The sequence below is a fragment of the Epinephelus fuscoguttatus genome, linkage group LG11, assembly GCF_011397635.1.
Source record: "Epinephelus fuscoguttatus linkage group LG11, E.fuscoguttatus.final_Chr_v1".
In the NCBI taxonomy this organism is placed as follows: domain Eukaryota; kingdom Metazoa; phylum Chordata; class Actinopteri; order Perciformes; family Serranidae; genus Epinephelus; species Epinephelus fuscoguttatus.
Genome location: NC_064762.1, coordinates 12299425 through 12326132, shown reverse-complemented (window position 1 = coordinate 12326132; position 26708 = coordinate 12299425). Strand labels below are relative to the sequence as shown.

At 43.2% G+C, this 26708-nt stretch overlaps 1 protein-coding gene across 1 annotated transcript in view; it reads right to left on the bottom strand.

The window, feature by feature from the left end:
* nbas (NBAS subunit of NRZ tethering complex) overlaps positions 1 to 26708 on the bottom strand; it is a 282352-nt gene that overhangs the window by 239849 nt on the left and 15795 nt on the right. Inside the window, exons 7-15 of the mRNA XM_049590355.1 lie at positions 24874 to 25007; positions 23379 to 23512; positions 17642 to 17740; positions 13982 to 14120; positions 13821 to 13886; positions 12122 to 12250; positions 11573 to 11636; positions 10847 to 11040; positions 5903 to 6178 (exon numbers count right to left, since the gene is read on the bottom strand). Of these exons, the coding sequence (XP_049446312.1) occupies positions 5903 to 6178; positions 10847 to 11040; positions 11573 to 11636; positions 12122 to 12250; positions 13821 to 13886; positions 13982 to 14120; positions 17642 to 17740; positions 23379 to 23512; positions 24874 to 25007 (1235 nt within the window). The remainder of the gene's footprint in view (positions 1 to 5902; positions 6179 to 10846; positions 11041 to 11572; positions 11637 to 12121; positions 12251 to 13820; positions 13887 to 13981; positions 14121 to 17641; positions 17741 to 23378; positions 23513 to 24873; positions 25008 to 26708) is intronic.

The following is a 26708-nucleotide window of genomic DNA, read 5'->3' as shown; positions in this document are numbered from 1 at the left end:
ACAGCATGACACCTCAGTTTATACAGGCCCACTCAGTGTGTGTGAAAGTACATGTGTGCGAGTGCACTGACTGACACACACACACACACACACTCAGTATCCATCTCTTTCTGTGTGTAGGAGTACAAAGCAACACATTAGCCAGACTGTGGTTCCTTGAGGGCAATAAGAACCCCACACAGTTAAACCTCACGTAGGAGGACATCAAAAACTGCTTCCTTCTCTCTCTGGATTCGGCTAATAAAACTGTTAGCAGCCCTGCCAGTGTGCTACTCACGCAGGCAGGGTTATGCCACAAAATGCATCATCAAACTCCTGAACACATGAAGAAGCTGACTTGAGGAAATAACCAGAAATCACTCGTTTTGGTTGAATCGCAGTCAGCCGGACCACGACCCTCACCTGAGGTGAATCTTAGAGGACAGATCAGGGCAGTCTGATTTCTGCATGTGAGTGAGTGTGAAGTGTGGAAATGTCAAACTGTTCGAGTGTAACACAAGCAATATGCAGGGCACTGACACACACAATAAACCAAATAAGCATGCTTTAGAGCCCGACCGATAGTTGGCTGGTCGATTTTAGCAGCCAATATTTGTGTCTCATAGACATGAAAAGTTTTTTTTGTTTTTTTACATGACATAATCCCAAAATTATTGCTCATATCCTCATATATTGTTCAATATCCTGCCTCCATTACATCTCTTTGTCGCAAGTGCTTGATAACCATATTTGATGGATAATTGCTTTAATTATAGATGGATAGATAGGTAGGTAGATAGATCCTCAAAAGCACCTCATTATTGCTGGAACTTGGGAGACAAAATCAAATATATAGAGAGATAGAGAGACACGCTGGGAGCCAAGCTACACTAAGCTAGCTCGTTGAAATACGGTTACCTACACCATTACCAGACCAGAAATACAAGATCCTCCAATAACATCTGGCAATTGAAGCCACTTTGGCTTTGCTGTGAAAATGACAGCAATGATGAGACAGACAAACATGTCAATTCATGTACAGCAACTAGACAAAAACAAGAAAGGATGGGTACGCTAGGTGGGCATTATGAACGTGCTTGATGTATTCGAGCCCTGTAATATTCCTTCACAAGCCCATTTCAGACAGACAAAAATTCCTGCTTTGTACTAAAAACAAAAGCCTAGATTATGATGTTAGTTTTAATACATAAAAAAAACAAGGACATTTCTCTGAGATTTGTTTATAAGTACAATACTACATTTTTTTCATTTATTTCTTTAAAGATATTTTTGGGGCATTTTTAGCCTTTAATTGATAGGACAGTCTAGTGTGAAAGGGGGAGAGAGAGAGAGAGCGAGTGACATGCAGCAAAGGGCCACAGGCTGGAGTTGAACCCGGGCCGCTGCAGCAACAGCCTTGTACATGGGGTGCCTGCTCTATCCACTAAGCCACGGACGCCCCAACAATACTACATTTTACGTTTTTTAAAAGAAGCTGTTTTTGTTTTACATGCCACTAAGGGGAAGATGGGCCACTCAGGTATAACTTTTTAAATCTTTATGATGATAGTTTTAAGAAATGAATAAATTAAAATAACATTAAAAAAAACAAAATTTAAAGAGCTTGCATTTCTACTTTTTTGCTGTATTGAAAATGTACCATACCGCAGAGTCCTGCACTGGGTTGGGTACTTGCGGGTAAGCTGTATAATGGGTAAAAATATGTATATAGGTATATAATTCATGGGTTTGGGTAGAAATAGTAAAATTGAACTTCACACAGATGGGCAGCAGATGAGATCAAAAATATATATTTTTATTTTTCAGAATAGAACAAATGAAAAAGATGTGCACTATGTGTGTAATATTTTGACATCACACCGCAATTCCTTTTATTTTGAAAGTCAGTGACACAAGTTGAACCTTTGACCCTGTTGTCACATTCGTCACCGACATGGAGGACACAAGCCTGAAACTTTGCAGCCCAAGAGTGAGGTGGCAGCCTATACGTCCAGTACAAGACACCCAAGAAGGATCATTTTGAGGTTTTATAGTAGTGGAAGGAGCATGCTAAAATGTTTCCTGACCTGGCAGCGATTGCACAGATTGTTTTTGCCATGCTGGCATCAAGCTCAGCTGGTGAAAGAGACTTTCCCTCCTCTGGATTTTTAATTCGAGGCTGGTGAATCCAGCTTAATGTGAGTGAGTGTAGCCTGTGTGTGTTTAATCACAGGTGCAGGTTGGGTCATGGGGCTTTTATTAACTGGTGTGGGCAGGTGCAGCATAATGATGGGTAACAGGTTGGTTCCAGTGCTGAGCTTTACAGGTATGGGAGAGTGCAGGTTTTCAAAAATGGACCTGTGCAGGACTCTGCGGTACCGTCACACAAATATGTCGTTTCGAACTGAAGCGAGAATTTCATGAACCCAAGAGAGGGATGGATGGATGAATGGAAAGGAAGAAAAAAAAGAAAAAACAAAAGAATATCAGTCGATGTATCTATAACGGAAATTTTTACACCATCAGTATCGACGTCAGCCCTTAATATCCAGAATGAGTTGGGCTCTGGCATGAATACACGTCTATCACACGTCCACATGCAGACAATAGACATCCTCCTCCCTTTCACTCTCACGCCTACATGTTGTACATGTGAATAAAAAAAACACAATTCCACCAGGAGAGCAGCAGCTGGGGAAGTGCCGCGGGTACCGAGTGTTACAAAGAGATAATAATGATACATTACTTTGTAACTCTCCACTGTTAGGATTGATGGCGATGACTAATGGTGTCTAATGATGATGACAATGATGAAGAAGGAAGTAGATGATGGGTCATAAAAATGACTGATGAACCATGCTGAAACTTGGGGCCGTCGAGAGGCGATACTGTGCTTTATGACGGAGCATGTTGTTGTCTGTGCTGCAATTTGTAGCGAGTGGCAACAACAGCCATATTTCTAATGCAGCAATTAGCATTTCAGAGAAACCCCTGGGACTGAGAAATAGCCTTAAAGCAGACTGAACATCTTGCCTGGTTTTCATTTCTCCTCAACAGCACTCTGGAGCCGATCCAACAAAACAATAGCACTTCACTGAGCTGGCACAGGATTTATTTAGTCAGAAACCAATTTTGCAGATCAGCCTGCTATAATTCAGTCAGTGACCAAACGGATTCATGTGACGTCCTTCAGTTGCTGCTAAATTAAGCTGCAAAAAGAATTGAAGACTTCCGTGGTGAATGTGATATCCGCCACTGAAGGGAACTGACTGATCTTAAAAATTATTACTGGCATTACAGCGTGGCACATGTGACTCATGTATCACTTTGCATAAGATAAAGGCTTCACAAAAGGGGTGGTATAATTAGGAATGGAGTGTATTTGAAATATTAAATAGGTAATATCAATTTCTTTGCCAAAATGAATTTATAACACTGTGTGAGGCGGAGAACGGCACGTCAGCTCTGGAATTGCTGTTTGGATTGCTGAGCTAAAAGAACATTCAAAACCAAACATGAAGGCATGAGCACTGACGAGAGCTTTTCTCGCCTAAGCACATAAGAATTTTGTTGTGTGCGCCGCACTGAATAAGTAAACAGCAACAGAAATGTGACTCCTCATTGTGACTCTCAGAATGAGATGAGCCACCTCATTCTGAGGCCTCCTGCTGGGTTTAACACGCTGCTACGGCAACCTGAATAGTCAAATAAAAAGTAAATTTCCAGACAGGTCACACCAATTATGTAAATGTTATGAAATATGAATACTGTGATGTGACTCCTCCACAGAGTAACCTCAGTAACCAGCCGACCAACTGGCTATTCATTCAGACCTCAAAGACTAATGCTAGCAGCTCTGCGAGGCTGATCTTTGGCACTGTGTGCACGTTAGCATGCTAATATCTGATAATTAGCACTAAACATAAAGTACAGCTGAGGCTGATGGGGATGCCATTAGTTTTGCAGGGATTTGGTCATTCACAACAGTACAGGACTAAGTCAGGTGTTGATTTATGCAGGGGAATAAACCAACAAGAGTCTGCTGATACTATCATGCTGACCTTTAACTGAAATTCAACATGGATCCTTTTTTATTAGCTGCACTCACAACTGCTGTTAAAGGGTAACCTTAGTATTTTTCAACCTGGTCCCCTTTTTTTCTCATGTTTTTGTGTCTAAGTGACTAATGGCAACAGTTTCTAAAACTGCTTAAATATTTCATGAGGCTGCTGCAGCTGTGAGCAGCAAAAGAGGCTGCAATGTAACCACTTGGGGCAATTATGCATCGTTGATTTACGTCCACTAACAGTGTTTGTTTTTGCCACCGACAGGCTCAGATTGTGATTCTAAGTGTCTGACAGCATTATGGAAAGGATCCCTACAGAGACAGACCTTTTTTGTCTCTATTTTCGGTGTCGGTTGTTTAAGAGAAAGAGCCAGAAACAGCCCCAAAATCACTATCACCAAACCCACCAGACTCCATTTAAATAAACTGTAATTTTATTATCATGAAGCACACTTCATTCAAAGTCAACAGAAACAAAACAAAACTCATAAAAGCTGTCTTGCTTCATCTTTCCACTGTTCCAACAATCGCCATCTCTAGTTTGGTTGAAATAAACCCTTAACTCACCCAGTCAGATATGAAAATATACTAAGTCTATACACGCTAAAATTAATGTTTATTTAAATGGAGTCTGGTGGGTTTGACAGTGGCAATTTTTGGGACCCCCAACTGCTGGACTTAGATTCAAATCTTCAACTTTCAGGGGCGACCCTAGTAGGAATTCTTTTCTGTTTATGAAATACACGGCCAATGATATCATAGCGCAGAGGGAAGCGTGCATCTACTCATGAACCGAGAGGCTGGAGCTTAAAAAAGCAGGATATGTGAACATTAATGGCGTCCTCCACAGCTGAGCTGTAACGTTAGCTAGCTAGATGTATGCTTCCTTTTGCAGGGTGATGTTTGTGGCATTTGTGTCACTCTGCAGTTACGCCTCCAAAGTCTCCACTAGTCAGCAGTGCGGTCTCTGTGAAGTGCTATAAAGTTTAGTTGATTCAAAACACACAAACACACATTAAACATGGCTTAATAGAGATCATTTCAAACACAAGTACACAAATCAGCTTCACTATAACTCACAGCATTCACAGACATTTTCCCCACAAATACAACTTGCTAATGTTTTTAGCACAAGCCTATGGCATTTTACATTGTATAAATTAGCCTAGCAGGTAGCAGACTTTTCCTCTACTCATATGAAGCCAGGGACAACAGCAACATTTAACAAAGGTAACGTTACAAAATTTGGCTCCATTACAACTCACAAGGTTCACCGACACCGAAAACAACTGTCTTATACTAAACACGTTTTCCAAACAAATATAACATGCTAACATTATTAGCACAAGCCTATGGCGTTTTACATTGTATAAATTAGCCTAGAGACAAGCAGAGATTTCCCCAAAACAATCGAGATTGATAAATAGCACTACAGATATGAGGGAAAAGATGTACTGTCCCTTTAAGAGACATTTTAATAAAAGTCTTTGAGATCATTACTTTAAATGCAGCCATAAAGGGGGCTCATTATGCTCCCTTAATTTGATCCAGCTCTTTCAAACAGAAAGTTTAACAAAATGAATTCAGGTTTGGGAAAAAAGTCTAAAATTCAACAGGAGGACACGAGTGATATTATCTACATCCCTCTTAATAATCTGAGCTCTCAACCTGCCATCGAAAACAGCTATGTCAAGAGGAGCACTGTGTGAGCATTTACCTGTACAGCACATCCTTGAGCCAAAACTCAAAGCTCTTGCCCTCATAAGCGACAAGCACAAGTTTGGTCCTTTGAGAGAGTCGAGTTAAGCATCAGCAGGTGCATGTGAACACTAATATTCCAATCATTTACTATCCTACCTTCCTCTGGTACAGTTCCTCCGGTGTTGTTGACCTCAGGCTGACCAGACGGTAGTTCTTGATTACGGTGCGGGGGCGTTTGCGCGGCGGGGCGAACCGCTCCATCTCCGTCACATAATACAGGCCCTGTTTGATGTAGCCAAAGTAGCGAGCTTTGGCTGAGGACTCTTCATCTGAATCAGAGTCTCCGCCATCATCGCCCTCCTCATCCTCACCGGCCCCACCGCTCAGGTTGCTCTCCAGGCGCCCACGCTTCTGAGCCAGCTTCACCTCGCACTGCGGATAATGAAAAATGTAGCGTTACAAAGGGCACTGAGGTAAACTGACAAAAGTTAAGAGGGATGGAAGCAGAGGGATTGATAAATTATAAAGCACGAGAGAGTTGATGAACAAGAGTAACAAGAACTGATTGAGACATAAGTTTGAGTTATACAGCTAACATATGTCTCGGATGTGATCATAAAGCCACAGTTACATAAAAATACATCTGTCACGTTGGACCGAATCATAAAGCCGGGGTTGCACAACAGAGGAACGCCCATTCCTGTTAGATTTACAGCCTCTGCCCAGAATGAATTTCTGATGCTGAGTGCGGACACTTCTTTGCCAGCAGGAAGTGATGAATGAAAAATGAAGCAATGAAGCTCTGTTTACATATAGCTCTGCTTAAGCTGGTAAACACAATTTAACACCCTCGTGCCAGATCAGCAGGCTGTCTAACACACAAAACAACAGCAAGGTCAAGCTGCTTGATAAGAAAAACTAAATCCAAGCTGTCCGGAGTTCTTTCTCCAACTTGTAGTGTTTTCTAGTTTTTTCATTGGCTCAGTTGGGGGAATATTATTTGCCCATTTTTCATCCTCACGCTGCAGCGAGTCTTCATATTTCGCAGAGATGGCCCTCTGGGTTTTAGCACACTGGAGAAAAAACGCTCGCCTCCAGCAGAGGGGCTCCCAGCCAGGGTTTATGAAACATTTAGCACCTGTAAAGCATTAAACGCCTTAATCAATGAGGAGCTGAGGCAGCTTCCACAGTGCTGCACTCATACACAACCCCAGCTCGTCACACACACACGGGAAGATGTGCACATGTAATCATTGTAAACACACAAGGTCACATTACTGCACATCTGTGGAGGCGTACGCGCAGCTCAGGCTCCATCCTCCATCCATACACAGCCCCATGCTCAAGGTAATTCCAACACGCACAAAACCTCAGCTTTAGATACAGCTATGCAGGCTCCCATCCCCCCCCAGCAGCTCCACGCTGAAGCAGGCTGATGAAACCTTTCCAAAAAGTTGGCAGCTGGCTGGTAAAGAAATATCTTTCTCTCCCTCTCTCTGTGCAATCAGAGAAGAAAATAAAGAAAAGGCGAAGACTGAAATGAAAGTAGAGGGTGATGTGATAGCACGGCCTTTGTTGGGGAATAAAGGAGCAGGGATACATATTTCATCATCAGATACACACACATGTACACATGCTGTTACACAGTGACACTGACAACCTGAAAAATATTGTCATAAAGGTCTGTGGGATCAAATATGTATTTGTCACTGGAGAATCACATCAGCTGGCAGGGCAAAGGATCCATCACAAATCAATGCACACATTGATTTTCCTGGACAAAAGCTCACTTTGCAGCTGGGGTGGGAATCAGAGGACTGCACTGGGACTGAGATCCTGCAGGTTCTACAGGATCCAACACAAATCTCATGGGAGCAGGCGGTTTGTAGCTCGCTACGGGTGGGAGCAGGCAGGCAAAATAAACTGCGAGTCCCGGGATTTGTCGGAATTAGTGGTGTAACGATCTATTGAAGCTGAATGATATTTATTACTTGTGATCGATGCAAGTAAATCCATATCATTATCTTTAAGATACGCCTTTACTTTGAAATTCTGTGTCACCTTCAACAGCAGCAGGGACATGATGGCAAGCAGCCAAGAAAGAGACGACGAGGATAACTTTATTTACTCTGGAATAAATCAGCTGTCTGGAAATATTTGGGATTTTGGAGAAAATACAGGTCAACAGGAAAAGCGCATGCCATATGTAAGCAATGCTGGCAGCAACATTAGCTGCTCTGTTTCAACAATGTTCAGCTGAAAAATCACGCATCCAGGCTGAAAATCAACCGAGCTGTTCTGTCAGGATGAGTAGGAATTTACTATTTGACCTCAATCCACCTGGAGTGACATCATTTTTTTGTGCTGCTTTTAGACGCCTTTTGCAAGCATTTAAACCTTTGAACCATGAGCAAATTGGTGCGATTTCTTTTTAAAAATGGGGAAAAAGGCAATGAGAAACTTGGTAAGGAATGTCATACAAATTGCAAAAATATATATGTACTAGTCCATACCCACTGAGTGCACAGTTGCTCATGTACAGTTTCACATGGTGTGTGTTTGGGATACAGGTCATAGGAAATTGCAGATTAAATAGTCAACTGAACCCATTAAGGAGAGCAATGTATTCAGGCAGAGTTTTTGTGAATTTGATAGTACAATTGCTTTATTGAAAGCACAGTAGTACCATTGCCAATAGTGGGATAGTTGAGGTAGCACATTAGTAGTTGATGTAGGACGTTGAAAGGCAGATAGTTAAAAGTCATTGCCTTATAGAAGCTCAGTTTTAGTAAGTTTTCCAACTTTTGCCAAGAGGGAACTTTAGATATTGGTCCCTAGATTATGTTCACCGAGTTTCATGCAGATCGCTCAAACTTCCTAGGAAGAGATCAATTTTAAGTGTTTTTCAAAAAATTCAAAATGGCGGAAAATCTATATAACCAGAAGTTATGGGTTCTTGAGGCAAATTTGTTCTTCAAGAGGAGAGGCATCTCTGTGCAAAGTTTCATGTCTCTACGACATACGGGGCATGAGATATGCCCATTCAAAGTTTGCAATTTCAATCGGTTGCTATAGCGCCCCCCTTTGGCCAATTGATGTAATATTGCTTCATTTGCATCCTCCCATGACCCTCTACCACTGTGCCAAATTTCACATGGATTGACCAAGTCAGTGACACACAGACAGACAAGAGTTTTTGTCATTATATAGTAAGATTCTGAGTATATATTTTTGCACTGTTTAAATATTATGCACCTAATCTTCATCACTAAGTCAAATGTAAGCTTGTAAGCTCAAAGCTACCTGGCAATAAAACATTTCTGAATCTGCTTCTACATACAGCATGTAACTACATTAACCCCCTCTCTGACCGTAACTGATTCTCATATGCTGTAGATATGTAATCAGCCCTCATCGGCCCATACAGTGCACCTTCTCCCCCTCCAGGCTGCAGGTGTGGGAGGGAGCGGACACACAAACTGCAGGAGCAGGTGGTAATGGTCAGAAATCCAGCGGGAGCGGGAAAGGAATGAGCCACACACAGAGCTCTAATGGGAATCTCTGGGCATTTAATTTACTGTGTGACCACTTAATTCATTCATTAACTCATTTATTTTCTGTAACCGCTTCTCCTGTTAGGGGTCGCAGGGCGGCGGTACTCCCTGGACAGGTCACCAGACTATCACAGGGCTGACACATAGAGACAGACAACCATTCACACTCACATTCACACCTACGGTCAATTTAGAGTCACCAATTAACCTGCATGTCTTTGGACTGTGGGAGGAAGCCGGAGTACCTGGAGGAAACCCACGCTGACACAATGGTTTCCAACCCCCCCACCAGGTACGAACCAAAAACCCTCTTGCTGTTAGATGACAGTACTAACCACTGCATCACCATGCCGCTGTGTGACTACTTGCTCCTTTTAAATCCATCCATCCATTTTCATCCGCTTATCTGGGGCCGGGTTGCAGGAGCAGCAGGCCAAGCAAAACACCCCAGATATCCCTCTGCCAAGCAACGCTTTCCAGCTCCTCCTGAGGGACCCCAAGGTGTTCCCAGACCAGACGAGATATGTAATCCCTCAAGCGTGTTCTGGGTCTGCCCCAAGGCCTTCTACCAGTGGGACGTGCCTGGAACACCTCTAACAGGAGGCATCCTGATCAGATGCCGGAACCACCTCAACTGACCCCTTTCGACGCAAAGGAGCAGTGGCTCTACTCCGGGCACCCTCTGGATGTCCAAGCTCCTCACCCTATCTCTGAGGCTGAGCCCAGCCAACCTTCTGAGGAACTCTTTCGGCCACTTGTATCCACGACCTCATTCTTTCGGTCACTACCCAGAGCTCATGACCATAGGTGAGGGTTGTGACGTAGATGGATCAGTAAATTGAAAGCCTCACCCTCCAGCTCAGCTCCCTTTTCACCACAACAGTACGGCGCAGCGCCTGCTTCACTGCTCCTTTTAAATCATAGCTCATTTGTTTCATTAAAAGACACATGAATTTACTTACATTATTTCAATACAACAGTAGTGACAAATGAAAGCCTAGCTTAGCTTCGAACGCAAACACACCTGTTTACATCCATTTTGTTTCACCATCCAGTTGGTTCAGCCGTAAACATACAGTCCAGTTTTTCCAAAATTTTTTGTAGGCGATCTTAATGCTGAGAATTTGGTTTTCAATTTCCAATAATTGACTTTTCTGCATGGAAACATCATCTTTCCAAAGACTACTGATAAATCAATGAATCAAAGAATTGATTTTTCTCCCCTACCCCTACTAAGCACCAGAAACAGTTTGCTCAAAAGCACTTCCCAATCTTTAATTATTAAAGCAAAAGAACTGACATCCGCATAGCAGACTAGTGACCTGTCCATTATGTTCCTCTGTTCTCAGCCCTGTGTGACCCTGAGCTGAACAGTCAGTTTAGAAAATGGAAGCAAGTATGAAAAATTGTCCTCTATTCTATAATGTGCCTCTGAAAGCCCTGAAGGCCAAGATCTCTGATGTATGACAAGCGCTAACTGATGCTTACATGAGTCCAGCTCTCTGTTTACTTAACCACATATGCATACAGCTATTCTGACATTTACCTCCAGGCTGAGGAAGCCCCCGTCGTGTGCCGCCGTAACTCGAGGAGAGGGCTCGAACCATTCGCAGGATTTCCCCAGCAGGTTGCGCAGCGTCCTGACGGATGAGACGGTGACGGAGCCGGAGCAGCGAGCCAGAATCAACACGATGTCGCTCCACCAGCTCACGTCCACCAACGGGTAGTACTGCTCCTTATCTGGGACAGGAAATGGACAGACATTTTGGAAATGTGATTAAACACCAGATGAGGGTGGACTGAAGCTCACAGAGATTTGAATTAAAACTTTCTGCACTTTTCGGGATCATGTCCTCTCATCCCCAGTAACTTCTCTGAATTGGTTTCCATCTCCGAGACATTTTTACACATGTGGACATCTTCATCACTTGTCATGCCTGAGATGAAAACTTGCGCAGATTATTGCTTACACAAGCTGTCACTGCTGTCACAACTGGCCCGAAACTGTCAGAAAAAGACAGTAAAGCTGCATAAACAGGCAGACACACAGACACATGCAGGCAGCTGCACGAGCACAGAGACACACACTCACAAGCGTGGACATTGAAGGAGGAAAATATCTTCTGGCTTTGGCAGACACTATATGGTTGTATGTCTAAATAACTGTATAATTCAGAGAATAAGACATGTCAAAGATCATTAAATTGTATCCAGTGTGCACTGCTGTGTCAGCAACAAAGTCGAGTCTCTTTTGCCCTTCGGGCCAAACTACCTTTTATTTTCTTCCTTCTCTCCAGCGATGTCTTCCACTCTGGGTTGATCTCTTCAAATCCTGGCTGCGGGGAGGACCGAAGGATGGAGGGACCAAAGAGGATGGGAGGGAAAGAAGAAGAAGAAGAGGGGGAGAAATTAATCTGCTAACCCTGTTTACACTTACAGCACACACACACACACACACACGCACACACACACAGTAGCTTTGCCGGCTCAGACCAGGCGATGAAGAACATACACACACGCGGCACAAATTGGCGAAACATTCTGCTAATGTAAGTTCTCTCTAAGCCACCTCGCTCAATGTCTAATAGACACACACACACACACACACACACACACACACACGTATGCAATCCCACTCGCTTCACACACACTCATACTGGGGCTAGAGAGAGATTACATTAATACATTCAGTCAAGCATCTAATGCACAAAATAATACCGACTCACAACTGCAATGCACACAGGTGTATTTAGCATACATAAAATCATGTATCACACACATACGCACACACACACACACACACGGCAGCTTAGAGGTGTACCTGTTGGTCTTGGCTCCACGTGGCCCTCTGTCTGAGAGAGGGGACGTCCCACAGAGACAAGCGACCAGAGAAGTGGATGACAGCCAGCAGGGTGCCGTCAGGGCTCAGGCTCATACGGAATACACCGTCCTGGAAATCACAAACGTACACACACTCAATGTTTGGCCAGATCCTTCCTATTAAAGGAATACTTCACCCCAAAATGACCATTTGTATTTCAGTTGCGTACCCTGTGTAACGTTGAATTCGAGAGGAAGGTTTTGTTTTACTTGCATGCCCCCGATGAAGGAAGAATCCAAAGTTGGAGACATCTCTTGATGAATTGAAGACACAGCAAAACTATATCAAAACTAGAGGTCGACCCTGGCTGATATAAAAACGAGTTTGAGCAGAAAGATGCCGAAAGCCAATTGATCGGCCGATAACACCTCACCCCCTCTGACTGAAAACAGGTCTGTAATGACATGAACGCCACGGTAAATCAGCTGTTCCCTGGGACAAAGTCTTTTTCTATATCGCCAGAAAAATGTGGGGATAATTGCTGTCTGAGAAAATTACATCTGGTGTACAGTGAAAAATTAGATTGGAAGTTTGTTGTGCATTCATGGCTGGAGCACCCTGAGTGCCTGCCCCTCCCAGTCTCGAAGTAATAATGAGTAAATAGTTGTTTCGATTATTAATTTCACACGCATTGCTAGTGGCTTGCTACTTGATTATACCAACAATGCTTGCTATAGCAAAACAGAGAAAGCACATGACGCTATTCTATAACCAGCAACCTTATCATGCCCCTAATAAAGAAGTAAAGCTGTCCTACATTAGTTCACTTGCGTTCAAATCATGCAAATTATCTAAAGGTTACTATCGGCCACTATCGGAGCCCCGTTGCACCAATAACGATAGCATATCGGCGCCAATGAATCGGCCAAACCGAAGAATCTGACAACCTCTAATCAAAACATCCATTTACAAACTCTCACACAACTCGTGCTGCTAAAAACAGACTACAGACTCTTTTCCCGTTGCTAGTAGACGCGGCAGACGAGTGTACCTTTTTGTGTGTGTGGGTTTCCTGGTGTGCCATGTTCAGCGTCACGGATAGGCCAGAAAATAGGCTAGTAAACAGTAGAAAGCAGCATGGCGGTGGTTAATCCTTTTACATATGTCTTACTCATTCAGTCTCTCTTTCTAACGCGGTGCAGACTAATCTGGGGTGATGTTTGAGTGCTGCTTGGACGAAGATGGACAGTACTTAACTCACCAGTGAAGAGGGCAAAATTAGCACATTCACCTGGATGTAGTATTTCAATCGATGCCGATCAGAGTCAGAGCTGATAAAGACTCTTTCCCATTATGTACAAAAGCCAGATATAGGCAGGTGTTAGTGGGATTTTGGTGCAGTGAAAAAAGGGACTTTGGATTATACTGCGCAAGTTGTGTGAGAGTTTGCACGCAGATGTTTTCATTTATTTTTCTCTTGTTAAACTCGGTTGCCTTTGACTTCAATTCAACAAGAATTTCCTCTGTGTTTTGATTCATCGTTCGCCAGAAGCAAGTAAGATTAAAAGAAAGTTTTCTTCAGGAACTCTACGTAACACCAGGTGAGTAATTGATAAACAAATGATCATATGAGGGGTAAAATATACCTTTAAGCTTTTAATTCTAACTGAGGGGGATGGAAATAAGAGAGCCGTGGTACCTTTTCATCTCCCTGTCTGGAGAACAGTCTGAAGCTGGGGATCTTGAAGAAACCTCTCTTCTGATTCTAACAGACACAAAGACGAGATGTCAATAATTACAGTGTGTGTTTGTTAGATACTGCATGAATAATGTGCATGAAAATGCGTATAGTCTCCTCACCGCGCTGACGTCATCCTCATAGCTGGTGACCTGCTTGTAATGTGGCGATCCAGACAGAGCCCTCCAGGCTGTGATCCCGTAGCAAGAGGCCTTGGACGTGAAGTCGTCCCCTGACTCACAGCCTCCCACCAGCAACAACCTGTCACACACACACACACACACACACACACACACACACACACACACACACACTTGTGGTTACCACCTCCATGGTTACACCCCTGACAGATCAATTTGCGACGCATAACAAGGACGGCAAATTAAGGTGACCACTGTGAGGTCATTGTTCAGCCTGGGTTCAAGCCAGGGTATCGATGAGTGTTCCCACCACTGAGGTGCCATTTAGCAAAGCAGCAGCCGACAAAGTTCTTTATCAGAGGTTAGAGTCTGCCTGGAATCAATGTTTTTAAAGACACAAACAATACCACAGTGACCACAGTGATGTGCGGCTCTCTGTTTACAGTGAGACAGAGCAGATGCGACAATGGTCAGGAACTCAGGGGGAAGGGGTGGATGAAGCAGCACTGTCCAGCTCAACACTGCCCCCTGGTGCACAGGAAGTGGACGTTTAGTGAGAGGCAGGAGCTGACAGTGAGTTTATCAACTGATGGTGAGATAAATTTGTGTCAATGTAGCAGCTCAGGGCGTCTACAAGCACCAGACACTTAAATTTAATGCTTTCTAGGAGTTTCTCAAGATTATTTTTAACCAACTTTAAGACTTTTTTATGGAAAAATAATCCCTTTTTTTCATTCAAGCACTGAAAGTAATTAAGTAGTACAGTATATATGTGGTCCTGTGCAGAGGTAGGTTTTATCAGGTTAATCTACATTTTGCCAACAGGTTAGTGCAAATATAAAGTAGGCAGTATTAGGTTCAGTGGTATGTTTAAAGGTTTGTAACATCAGATGTGTGGACTTAGACGGCAAGGAGCTTGACTCCAGTTGACAAAAGTAAGTTAAAAGATGGATAAATTAAATTATATAAAATGTTTATGGCAATTAAGACCTCACAGATTCAAATTTAAGATTATTAAATTACTTTAAAGGCCAAATATTTATAATATTTAAGGCATTTTAAGATTTTAAGGACCTGCAGATGCCCTGTATGAGCCACTTTATCTGTATACAGGGATAAAAGGTTTAATAAAAACAGATGCATATTCTGAAACATGTACAACTTGTACCGGTCGCCCTAACAATCCCTAAAAAGACAATTTTACTGAATTGGAAAGACAGAAACAACCTCTCAACACCGATACATTTCACAGATGTTGGGCTCCATTCATTAACACCACCTATCTACCCCTGTAACATACACATACACGCATACATCAAGACACATGCACACTCCTACACTCTTAACCTGGCAACTACCTCCTACTGCCAGTGACACCGATGCCCCCACCTACACAAACCTAAACATTCCTCAGCTATAGAGTAGCCAGACCTTAACATCTGCCGGACCCCTCCCACCAACCTAATACTATAACAGCTAAATATTTATCTATTCATTTACTTTATTCATTTTTTTCATTACTCCCTTTTCATCACATATTCATTACTTATTTTTCAGTTTGTATATGTATTATTATTATTAGCTATGTTTTTTACATTCATGCCTAGTTAAGCTCTAAATGTCACCATATTATCTTTTTCTGTCCTTGTGTTTGTGTATATACACCTTTTTTGTTTGTTTGCTTATTTGTTTGTTTTGTACCTGTTAAGTCACTGCTGTGTTAATTTTGCACCAAAAAAGAAAAAGACAGATGCATATATGCAGTAGGGGTTGCAGCAGTATACCATGGTATGAAAACTGATGGTTATCACACAGTCAACATTTGCTTGTCTATGCTACTGAAAAACATGCAACCACCTAGAGAATCTTACCTGTGCAAGCACCTCCCTTTTCTCCTCAACTTCCTGTCAGACTTTTTACATAACCTTCCACTTTAAAAATGGTTTCAAGTTTCAATTGTAACAAACAAAATCAATGAAACTAGTAACCATTTGTACAGCGCTCATTCTCATTTAGGTTTTCTTAGTCAAGGAAAAAATCTGCTGAGTCTGCCTGCATGGTGCTAATGTTATTATACCAGGATATTCAGCCTCAGTAACGGACTTTCGGCTCGGCTGGGAAGGTATTCCTGAAATTTAGAAAGATGTTTCAGCACTCTGTTGGTGTTTCTGCCCTTGAAATGATCATTTTACAGACGTTACAAGCACCACTGTTGACTTTCTTCATAAAATGAAGCCACGCTTTGGACCGTTTCTTCCACTTTACCATGACTCATGAACTTTTTGGAAGTTTCCAGCAGTGTAGGACACATGAGTTCAACATCACTGTTTTGCAACTGTCAGAGAAACATGTCTGCAACAATAAAACGAACTGATAAGCTCAGGGACACACGGCTCTGGATCGGACAATTTGGATCCGGGTCTCAATTCCCATCCCTAATTAAAGTTGTAGTTCTCATAATGAAAAGATCACAATGTCTAACCGCACATCTGGAAACATTTCTGAGTATTTGTAATCCCATCTGTAAAACTGTCACTGGCAAACACTTCCTTGGCGTTTCCTTGAACCTCGAGATTTTATATCTTCATTACGACGCAGGAACTTCATCTGTATGTTTGACGGTTGAAATTATTTTTTCATACCCAGCTTCTCACCTTGCCTTTTTCTTACCTCTATCCTATTCTCTCTGTTGCTGACCCAGTTTTCACACAGGGATCATTAAAGTTTCATCTCATCTATCAGTTGGCAAACACTTGACAGTAGCTGCCAAAATCCATTAAGCTGCCAAACCGAGCTTCACGGGCCAAACTAAATCTGGTTTGTGCAGACTGGGGGAGCGTGCTGGAAAACAGTAAGGTCACGGATGTGAGCCAGACATAATTAACCGAAACCTTTGAATGCCACGTGGTGAGGAGGGCCAAGGACACATTAGAGACTGCTACAGTCAATTCCTGCAGGTATTGCATTAAAGTGATTGGTTCATTTATTCCTGAGTAAGCCAATTGGCTCCACGCCATAATGTTACATCTCATGCCTGTGCAAGAATGTCTGCATAAGAGTTTTTTCTTCCCTTTTTCCCCGTGATATTTATGGCTCGTATTTCATTTTGTGCACCTACTATAAATACATGTTTTAGCTGTACGACCTGCCTGCAAAGCAACTTCTTTCATAGTAAAATAAAGTTTCAGTTAGAGTAAACTGTGGTGCAGTAACTTTACACTAACATGGGGATCAATATAATACATATTTACGAGCGTATTGACGGCATGTTGGCGTCTCCTAATATTGCCCCTAGATGTCAAATGATGAAAGCGTTTGAAATCAAATTCAGATATTTAAGCATCATGTAGCATCGTCTGCAATGGGTTTAAGGATGAAAATTGATTCAAAGGATGTCTGCAGATGTTTGAATATAAATGTACGAACAACACTCTTGATGAAACGCTGTTGTAATCGAAGCAGGCTTGGACTGTGGAGGCCACAGGAGAAAAATAAACTCGCTAAGGGTGTCAGGCGAAAGCTACAGACATTAATTACGCTGCCACTGATGCATTTAAAGTTAAATGCTGGGAAAAAAAGTATTAATTTCATAAGATATTTACTCATATCCTGACAGGGTGTTGTTTGCAACAAGTAACTTACCGGTGTCCGGGGTGGTAAACGGCCGAGGTGATGCCGTGGGAGTAGTGAGTGGAGAAACTGAAGCTGTGGTTCTCTTGGAAGTTCTGATTGGTTCCCACACTGAGAGACAGAGAGAGGGAGGGGGGACAGTCACATGACAAATCACCTGTAATTGAACTCTGGCACATGAACAATCAAAATACGAACACCCGCGTACAAAATGTTAATGGTGCGACACACAAAGCTGTTTTGGGGAAGATGACGGAGCAATTTAGATCCCAGCTGCAATTAAAATGAGACATGGCAAAATATGTAATCTAATTTAAGTGGGCAATCTAAATTAGATTGGTACTAGAGGAGATGTCGTGTAATTTGTGTGGGCACATCTCATTAGGGAAATGTTGTGTTGCAATGTAAACTGTGCCGAGATAAAGGGAGGTAAAGAAAAGAGAAGTAGGGACAGGGTTCCTGAAACTTAAAGTAAGTTAGATAAGATAAGACTTTTTTAACCTATGCACCCATTTTCATCCACTTATCTGGGGCCGGGTCGTGGGGGCAGCAGGCCAAGCAAAGCACCCCAGGCATCCCTCTCCCCAGCAACACTTTCCAGCTCTTCCTGGGGGACCCCAAGGTGTTCCCAGGTCAGATGAGATATGTAATCCCTCAAGCGTGTTCTGGGTCTGCCACAAGGCCTCCTACCAGTGGGACGTAACCGGAACACCTCTAACGGGAGGCGCCCAGGAGGCATCCTGATCAGATGCCTGAACCACCTCAACTGACCCCTTTCAATGGGAAGGAGCAGCGGCTCTACTCCGAGCTCCCTCCAGATGTCTAAGCTCCTCACCCTATCTCTAAGGCTGAGCCCAGCCACCCCACGGAGGAAACTCATTTCGGCTGCTTGTATCTGTTACCTCATTCTTTCGGTCACTACCCAAAGCTCATGACCATAGGTGAAGATTGAAAGGTAAATGGACCAGTAAATAGAGAAGTTTGCCTTCTGGCTCAGCTCCTTCTTTACCATGACGGTATGGCACAGTGCCCGCATCACTGCAGATGCTGCGCCAAACCACCAATCCACCTCACACTCCATTCTACACTCACTCGTGAACAAGACCCTGAGATACTTGAACTCCCTTGCTTGGAGCAGTAACTCTCAGTACCCAGAGCTTTACATCTGTCCCACGGACAATGGGCCTACACACTTATAAACAGCGTCTGGAAGAAGATCAGCTCTGCACTCAGGATTTCAGGTAAATAGGCTGTACGATGCTTGCTAAGGTTGAAAGTTGGCACAGAAAAGACACAAGAGTAATGCCCAGCACCCAAACTCACGTTTTCCAGGTGGTTAAAGAAGCGGCATGTGTATAGCCTCTTAATTTCCAGGGCTGGTACCTGCGGTTATTCCACAGGCTATTTAATAACATGTCGGGCAGGAAATCCAAAGTGTGGGATCATTTTGAGAAGGTGAAGGACAAACCCAAGGTGACATGTAAACTCATCTTCATTGGTCGACTACAAACATGACACATCATCTGAAACATGGAAGTAGCTACATGCCCATTGGCCCACAGCGTCATTAACAAGCGGCTCGCTCAGTGTGTGACGTGCACTTGGAGATAAAATATATTATTCATATTCATATATTAATGAAGCTTCATTAGTACGGTTTTGTATTTCTCTGTAATGTAGCAGTGTTAACAATGTTACTGATACTATTCTTTCTCACACCTTCAACTCAAACCACCAAAATATATCATTTAATAATTACATTAATATTATAAACAGGCAAGCGACTAGTCGACTGATGGCCCTAAATGATGACTATTGGTCGACTAGGAAAATTCTTAGTCTGGGGCAGCCCTACTTATTATATTAAACTCCATTTTCTCCCAAAATATCCTCCTCAGTAGCGACACATTGGACCTTTAAGGCCTTATTGTTACATTAATGAATTCAGTGCCTTTTAAGACTTTTTACGAATCTGCAGGAACCCTGGGGAAAGAAAGAGAGCACCAAACAGTTCAACATCCTCCAGACGTTTAGGTGTTTATGCCATAGTAAAGCATTTGTGTGTATGTGAGCACACACACACACACACACACACACACATACAGAAGTGCTGGCACAGTCAAAGCAAGAGAGAGAGACAGAGTAAGAGAGATGACTTACTGTCAATGCTCAGCTATAATTCTGAAATTCAAATTCAAAGTGTTTGAGCGACAATACTGGAATGCAGCCGTAAGAAGAGGAGGAGGAGTGAGTATGAGATCCATTCTGAAAATGAACCTTGAAAAACAAGCCAGCACTTTCAGAGTAAATCTGGAGCAAATGTCTCCCACATCTTAATTACCTCCTCACACACATACATGCACACACACACACACACACACACACACACACACACACACTCTGATGGCTTCAAGGGCAGCTAACACCATTTATCTGCCTGTAATAGGAAAGTAAATCAGCATTTTCCTGCGTTCTCTGCAAACATCACTGCGCACACAGAACTGAAGGGAAGTCATGTGCGGGATGTCGTCTGATCGAGATTCAACACACATGCACAATCTCATCCCGTGTCTTGGAGGGTCAGCGCGCAGAGCCTCGCTGTGACAGCAGCAATCATACAGAATGAAATGGGAAATCTCTGAAATAATACCATATTAAATAATTCTAAATTAAAAAGGGAAGGCGTGTGCAGCCATGAGGAAAGCACATACGCAGACTCCCACAGGTACGTGTGCGGAAAATCAGATGTCATTAATCAAATATTCAAAATGTGTATTTGAACCGGCAAGTAGGGGAACTGGTATGCAAAGAGAGGCATCACTCCCTTTAACGTTTACATATAGACAAGCATGCAGCATCAAATCTTACCAGCAAATAGGCTGCAATTTCCTATAGAGGTTCGAATATATATATAGAACATGCATTTAAATCAAACAATGATAAAGCAGCTGAGAAAATCTCAAGGGAGAGCTTGAAAAGGATCCATTTACGTGTGATTGCTGCTGAAACTTTGCAGTTAAAACGGTTGAAATATAGAAAAAGTTAAAGTTGTTGGTCAAATTACTGAATACAGTGGAAGTGCTGAAAGAGGTTGAAGCGGCAGCCGAAATTTGAGCACTGAAACGAGCTGAAATGTCAAAGTTTGAGTAATAAATTGAGCTGGTGATGTCAGTTTTAGTGGAAGTCCTGACAGATTTAGCACCAGTGTAAGTGTTTAAATTAAAAGATGATGTCAGCTGAAGTGTCAGCCGAAGTGTAAGGAGTTGGACAAAGTTGCATAAGAACAGTTTAAAGGTGTAATATGCAGGGATTGTCAACTACTGCTTGTAAACATTATCACCAGCAAAAGTGAACCCCAGATCTGTCTGCTTGGCATTTTGCCTTCCTATATTTGCACTTTTTTCAGCGCTGTGTGTGAGATTTTTGTAGCTTCCTCTTGGATTCATGCTGCGTATGGTCTGGCACCTTGTCGCTAACTTTCTTTAAAAGGTCCCAACCTGACCTGCACACTGTGCCCTGGTATGTCCCGACCACAGCGAATAAGAAGAAAATAAGAAAATACAAGCAGAGTGCAGAGTCTCTGCAGATGAATACACCCCCACACACTTCTAGTAGGTGGCATTGTCACCGCTTACTGGTTACTGGAACATGACGTGGGGGAGCCCTTCTGTGTGTTTGTGTTTTCTTTAGGTACTCCGGCTTCCTCCCAGAGTCCAAAGACATGCAGGTTAATTGGTGACCCTTAATTGTCCGTAGGTGTGAATGTGAGTGTGAATGGTTGTCTGTTTCTATGTGTCAGCCCTGTGATAGTCTGGTGACCTGTCCAGGGTGTACCCCGCCTCTCACCCAATGTCAACTGGGATAGGCTCCAGCACCCCTGCGACCCGCAACAGGATAAGCAGTTACTGAAATAAAAGAATGAACACTCCTCCTGGGTCGTCTATACATTGTTTGTTTGTTTTTTAAGGAAAATCCAGCACAGATTTCCTTTAAAGGTGAATGAGAGCCGAAAGGTTCAAAGTGCCAGTTGAAGTGTCAGCATTAAGAGAAATGAAATGTTGATTCTAGAGAAAGATGAACACAATCAAAATGTGAGTTAAAATGTCCATCAGAGTGGTGAAAGCAGTAACTGTCATTTAAAGCTGCAGGATCTGATTTACAGCAGCACACAGGAGGGCAGCTGTAGAAGGAAGAAAGGGAACACTAAATGTGATGTTTCTGCTTAAACATTCACAGTGACTGTACGTCGACAGATGTGTAGATCTCTGCTTGCTTTCTTGTTTTCTTGTCTTTAAAAATATGCTGGTTACTTGATTTTCGGTGAGTTTTGGAAGGAGGCAGAAAAGGGAGTGATTTGGCCAGGTTCCCACAGACTGCTAAGCCAAGCAATAATAAGAAGCCATGTGCAGTTGGCTGAAGACCATTAGGTTTCAAAATTTCAAGAAGCACATGCCAGATCTGTTTCACCTTACGCGGCAGATGGATTCTCGCAATATCACAAGATCATGTGAGAATAAGGACGAGTGTGTCAGTGGGAATGAGAGGTACTGTCCCATTCCTGCTGTGGATCATTATACGCCGTGCAGAGTTGACTGCAGAGAAGAGTCACAGCCGAGGTTCAGATAGAGCCTATACAGCCGACGACCTTGGGTTGTATGGACAGGTAAATCATTCCACAACAACACACTATGGATCACCAAAACCATCTGGACGTCAAGTTAGGATCCATGTGCCGGTCACAATTACGTAATTGACCCTTTGCTAAGTCCCGCCCCCGGACGCAGACTGGCCAACCAAAATCAAACCCTGAAAAGTGTAGGGTTAGCTAGCTGGCTACTGAAGATATAGCCTACTGAATGTATACACATGCTGCTTTTGCTTTTTAATGATTATAACAGTGAAACAAAGATCGACCCTGCTGTACAGGAACCAGTGAAGGGAAGCAGGGAACCCAGTTCATCTGCACACACTGTGGTGCCACACAGCTGGTTCAATATCAGCAGAGTTTCCCTTTATATTCATTGTCTTGTGTGGCGATCAGCAGTGATGTGGTGGTTCACTTTTACACTGTGATCTGTAGCCTATAGTTCGGCTTTAGCTTTTAACTATCTTTGTCTTTTTAACCTGTTGTTGCTGCTGAGTCAGTTTGACATCCTGGATATATCCTTCAAACACAGACTGTAGACCCCTCTGTCTGCTTCTCTCTGGAATCACTCTTTCATTTCTCCAGAAATATGATAATATTTCTTCAGGGAGTGCAGTTAGTTACAGTGTGGGCTCCATGCTTACTCTGACAGCTTGTCGGACCATCACAAAGGGGCGGGGCTTAGCGAAGGGTTGATTGCAGTGTTTTACAGAGGAAATTAGACGATGAAGGTTTGATCTAACACCACATATTCTTTTAATCGCATTAATCGTGTGCTGCTAATTTTGTCCCTTCGATGCACCCTAGTCAGGCTGCCTCAGCGGCTCTCTGCTTCGTGCCACTGCGCTTTTCATGGCCTATTTAAAAAAACTCCCAGACAGCTCAGTTTACAAGTCAAAAGTGATACGCAGTAATAAGTCTGTGTCTGTGATTAATCGCAATTACAAAAATTCATCGTTTGACAGCCCTAATTTGTTTTAATCTGAGATAATACTGGACATAAAACCACTGTGGGTTTCTAATTAAGATATTATGACTAATTAGAAGGTGCTTTGAGAACCCTGTTACTTTGAGGTGCTTCAGTGAGGCAGTTTTGTCTCTCACCTGACGAGGTAACTCTTGAGCCCGCCACCGTACGTGATAACGAGCAGCTCGGCTGACCACTGGGCGCTGGCTGTGTACTCCAGGAAGATCAGGCCTGCCACTGCACAACTGAAATCCCCAGGAAAACTCACCACCTGGTTCAAGACAAAGAGATGAGAAGGAAGAGTCAGCGGCGGAATGAAAGAGACTGATGTAAATGGCAGAGGAAATCAAAAGAAATACCAAAAAATGTATAATTATCTATCAGTTTGTGCCCCCACCAAGTTTTTACAAGGACGAACAACAAAGATACATCACATCAGCAGCAACTGTTAAAGAACATAACAGCGGAAAAAAAAGATTAAGAAAGAATGTGACGGGACGGGGAAGGCAGGGAACAAAAGATAAGAGACGCAGAAAGTGAAAGAGAGATGGGGGAGGCAGGGAAGCAAATTTTAATTTTTTTCATCCGTGCACACTTTCTGTCAAATTGACGTTTTTTTATCCTCTCCTCCAGAAATAGCAGCAAGTCACCGGTGTGTGCACTTAACAGTGACAAACAAGAGAAACAGCACAGCAGAGCAGAGCGGGGGAGGGGTGGTGCTGCAGACACACATACTGTAGATACATAACAAAGTAGAGCTGCACTAAAGGAATGAAGATCACCAAGTTGGAGAGACGAGCGTGGCTGGGGAGAAGAATGAGCATCTGCGCTTCTGACGGGGCAGATAGAGGAACGGAAGGAATGACGGGTAGAAATGGAGGAATGATAACATGTAGAGGGCATTAAAGTGACGGCGGACTTGAAACGGCAGCCCGAGGAGAGCTTCTGAGAGACAGACATGCTGGGATGAGAGGAATGCTAAAGGATGGAGGGAGAGGAGGATCTAGGGAGCAGAACATGTGTGAAAAATTTAAGAGAGGAGGTGATGGAGATGGAGAGGAAAAGAGCAAGTGGAGGAGAAGAAAGAGAGATGAGAAGAAGCAGCAGACAATGGATGAAGAAAGCAGGCATGACAGACACAGAGCAGCACAGAGGGTGTCTGACAAGGACATGGTGCTTCAAAAAAGGTGACAGGCAGCTCAAAGGGCCCAGTAAATGCGCGCTACACTGAAAGAACAGAACACGGCCCGACTGGTCTCTGGAGCCGAGACTATGGATGTCTGAATCCTCAAAACTGTGTCACTGTAAAGTTACAAATACAGTTTAATCTGCTGTAGCATATTGGCAGGTAGTTACTATAACAAGCTGCATTTACCCAATTTATATTCTCTCTGATTATCAAATTAAACAAAACAAAATCAGCATGTTCATTGGGTACGACATATCTGAACCAATCATCTGAGAAAGATACGAGCCAAGGGAATGCTGAGTTTCCATATGGTACGCCTGATCACTTTTAGTTAGTGTCAATGCATGCTCAAGAGAAAAAAAAACTTTTTAGACACAAAGAAAGCTTGAGGGGGGAATGGGGTTCTTCTGATGACGTCAAAGAGGAGGGACTGGCACTGTTACCGGCGGGATGACGAAGAGTTCGCTGCCCATGAGGTCGAAAAGCCGCACAGTGCCAGTGCTGTCGGCGTAGGCCAGCTGGGTGCAGTCGTGGCTCCACGCCACCCTCCTCCACTGGGGGTTTGGATCCTTTGGCACTGCAGCGGAAGAAAGAAAAAGAAGGCTTGAAAGCTCATACAGACAGTGAGTGAGAGAGATTCAGAGAGTCGAGGGTGTCTTATTAAAGGAGCAGTGTGCAGACTGCAACCAGCTGAAACTCCTGGTTAGGGTTCCTTTGGTGTTTATTGTTTAGGATGTTTTTACCAGAAGCCGAATTGTCAGCAAAGGTCTCTTCCTCTCCAAAACAAACAGACTCAGTGATTTAAACCGTTGAAAACACTGAATGTTTTTTTAATCTGTCATCCAAAAAAGAATAATTATGCACGGAAACTTTGCACACCAACTCCTACGAGTTTTGTTGGTCTATTTGTTGCTAAAAAGTTGCTATTCCAGACCAAATAAAGACATTTTTGCTCCCTTGCTTTTCTCCACTGGAGTTACCTCCCTGGCTGTCACCCCTCTCTGCCTGCGTCTTGCATTTGGCCGTCCTCCCTCTCTATCTCCACACTGTCACTTTGTCTGTGTTCAGTCCACATCCTCCTCGTCATCATCATCCATCTGAATATTACTACCTGACCTGTTGAGTTATGAAATGATACCATGCGCACCATTCCTCTGTATTTTTTTGTGGATGTATACGTCTCCCAACATTTTCTTTGCTACTTTTTGGTCAAACAACTCTCCAAAGGCTTTAACAGATGCAAAAAAATAAATAAAAATGCAGAAAATCAAACCTGTTCTGAGAACTTTAATGATGGACAAAAGTTCCTGAGGTCATATTCGGTTTTAAATGTGCAACAATTTTAGACAAAAAAAGGACTCAGTGTGCAAAGGCCTTAAAGCAGTTTCACAATAAAAAAAAAACAGTGTTTTCCTGACACTCTCATGACAGAGGGGTTGCCAACTACGGTGGCTGAATTGAAATGAGAATGGCCCTATCTATACCCCTTTTCAACAGTCATGGACTGGCTTGGCTTGGCTTGGTTTGGTTTGGTTTGGTTGGGCCACCCACTTGAAGGTGTGTCTTTATCTCATGATGGCTTGTCTAGATAGCAGATATCTAAAGTAAAAACAGGACGCAGGAGAGAAACTAAACTCCAAACCACAGAGATTCAATTGGAAGCTACAAAAGCACTGAGAGCTGAACATACAGAGACTTTTAAAAAGGCCTATTTCTCTGGTTTCCTGCAGACAGACGTGAGTAGAGTCTCGCAACGTACACGAGTTGTTTGAGAGGGAGAAGCAGGGTCGTCTGGGGTTGCTGCAGTTGGCAAGACGTCACCACTACCTGCTTGAGAGCGGGCGGCTTGGCTTTTGGTCCTACTCTGGAGAAGGTCCATCTCTGTCGCCGCATGACGTGACACGGTGTGTCTAAACTGACTGAAAACGCAAATAGGCGCAGCATGGCTTGACCCAGCATGGCCAAAAGTCAGAAAAGAAAAGGCCCACTAGATCTAATGTTTGGTTTGTCTGTTATGGGCTACTGTAGAAACACGGCGGTGCAACCTGGCAATCTCCCTGGACGAGGACCTGCTCCCTATGTACATATAAACGGCTCATTCTAAGGTAACGAAAACAGGGGAGGGGATTGCACACTAAAGAAAACACTGATGTTCCATTGTGTCCCTGTATCCCCCTTAAATCCGACACACTGGACCTTACAACCAGATGAGAGAACTCTCCGTGAATAATCCCTGGTGTTCTGTGGTGTGCTGATGATGAATATAGATGGGGGAAGA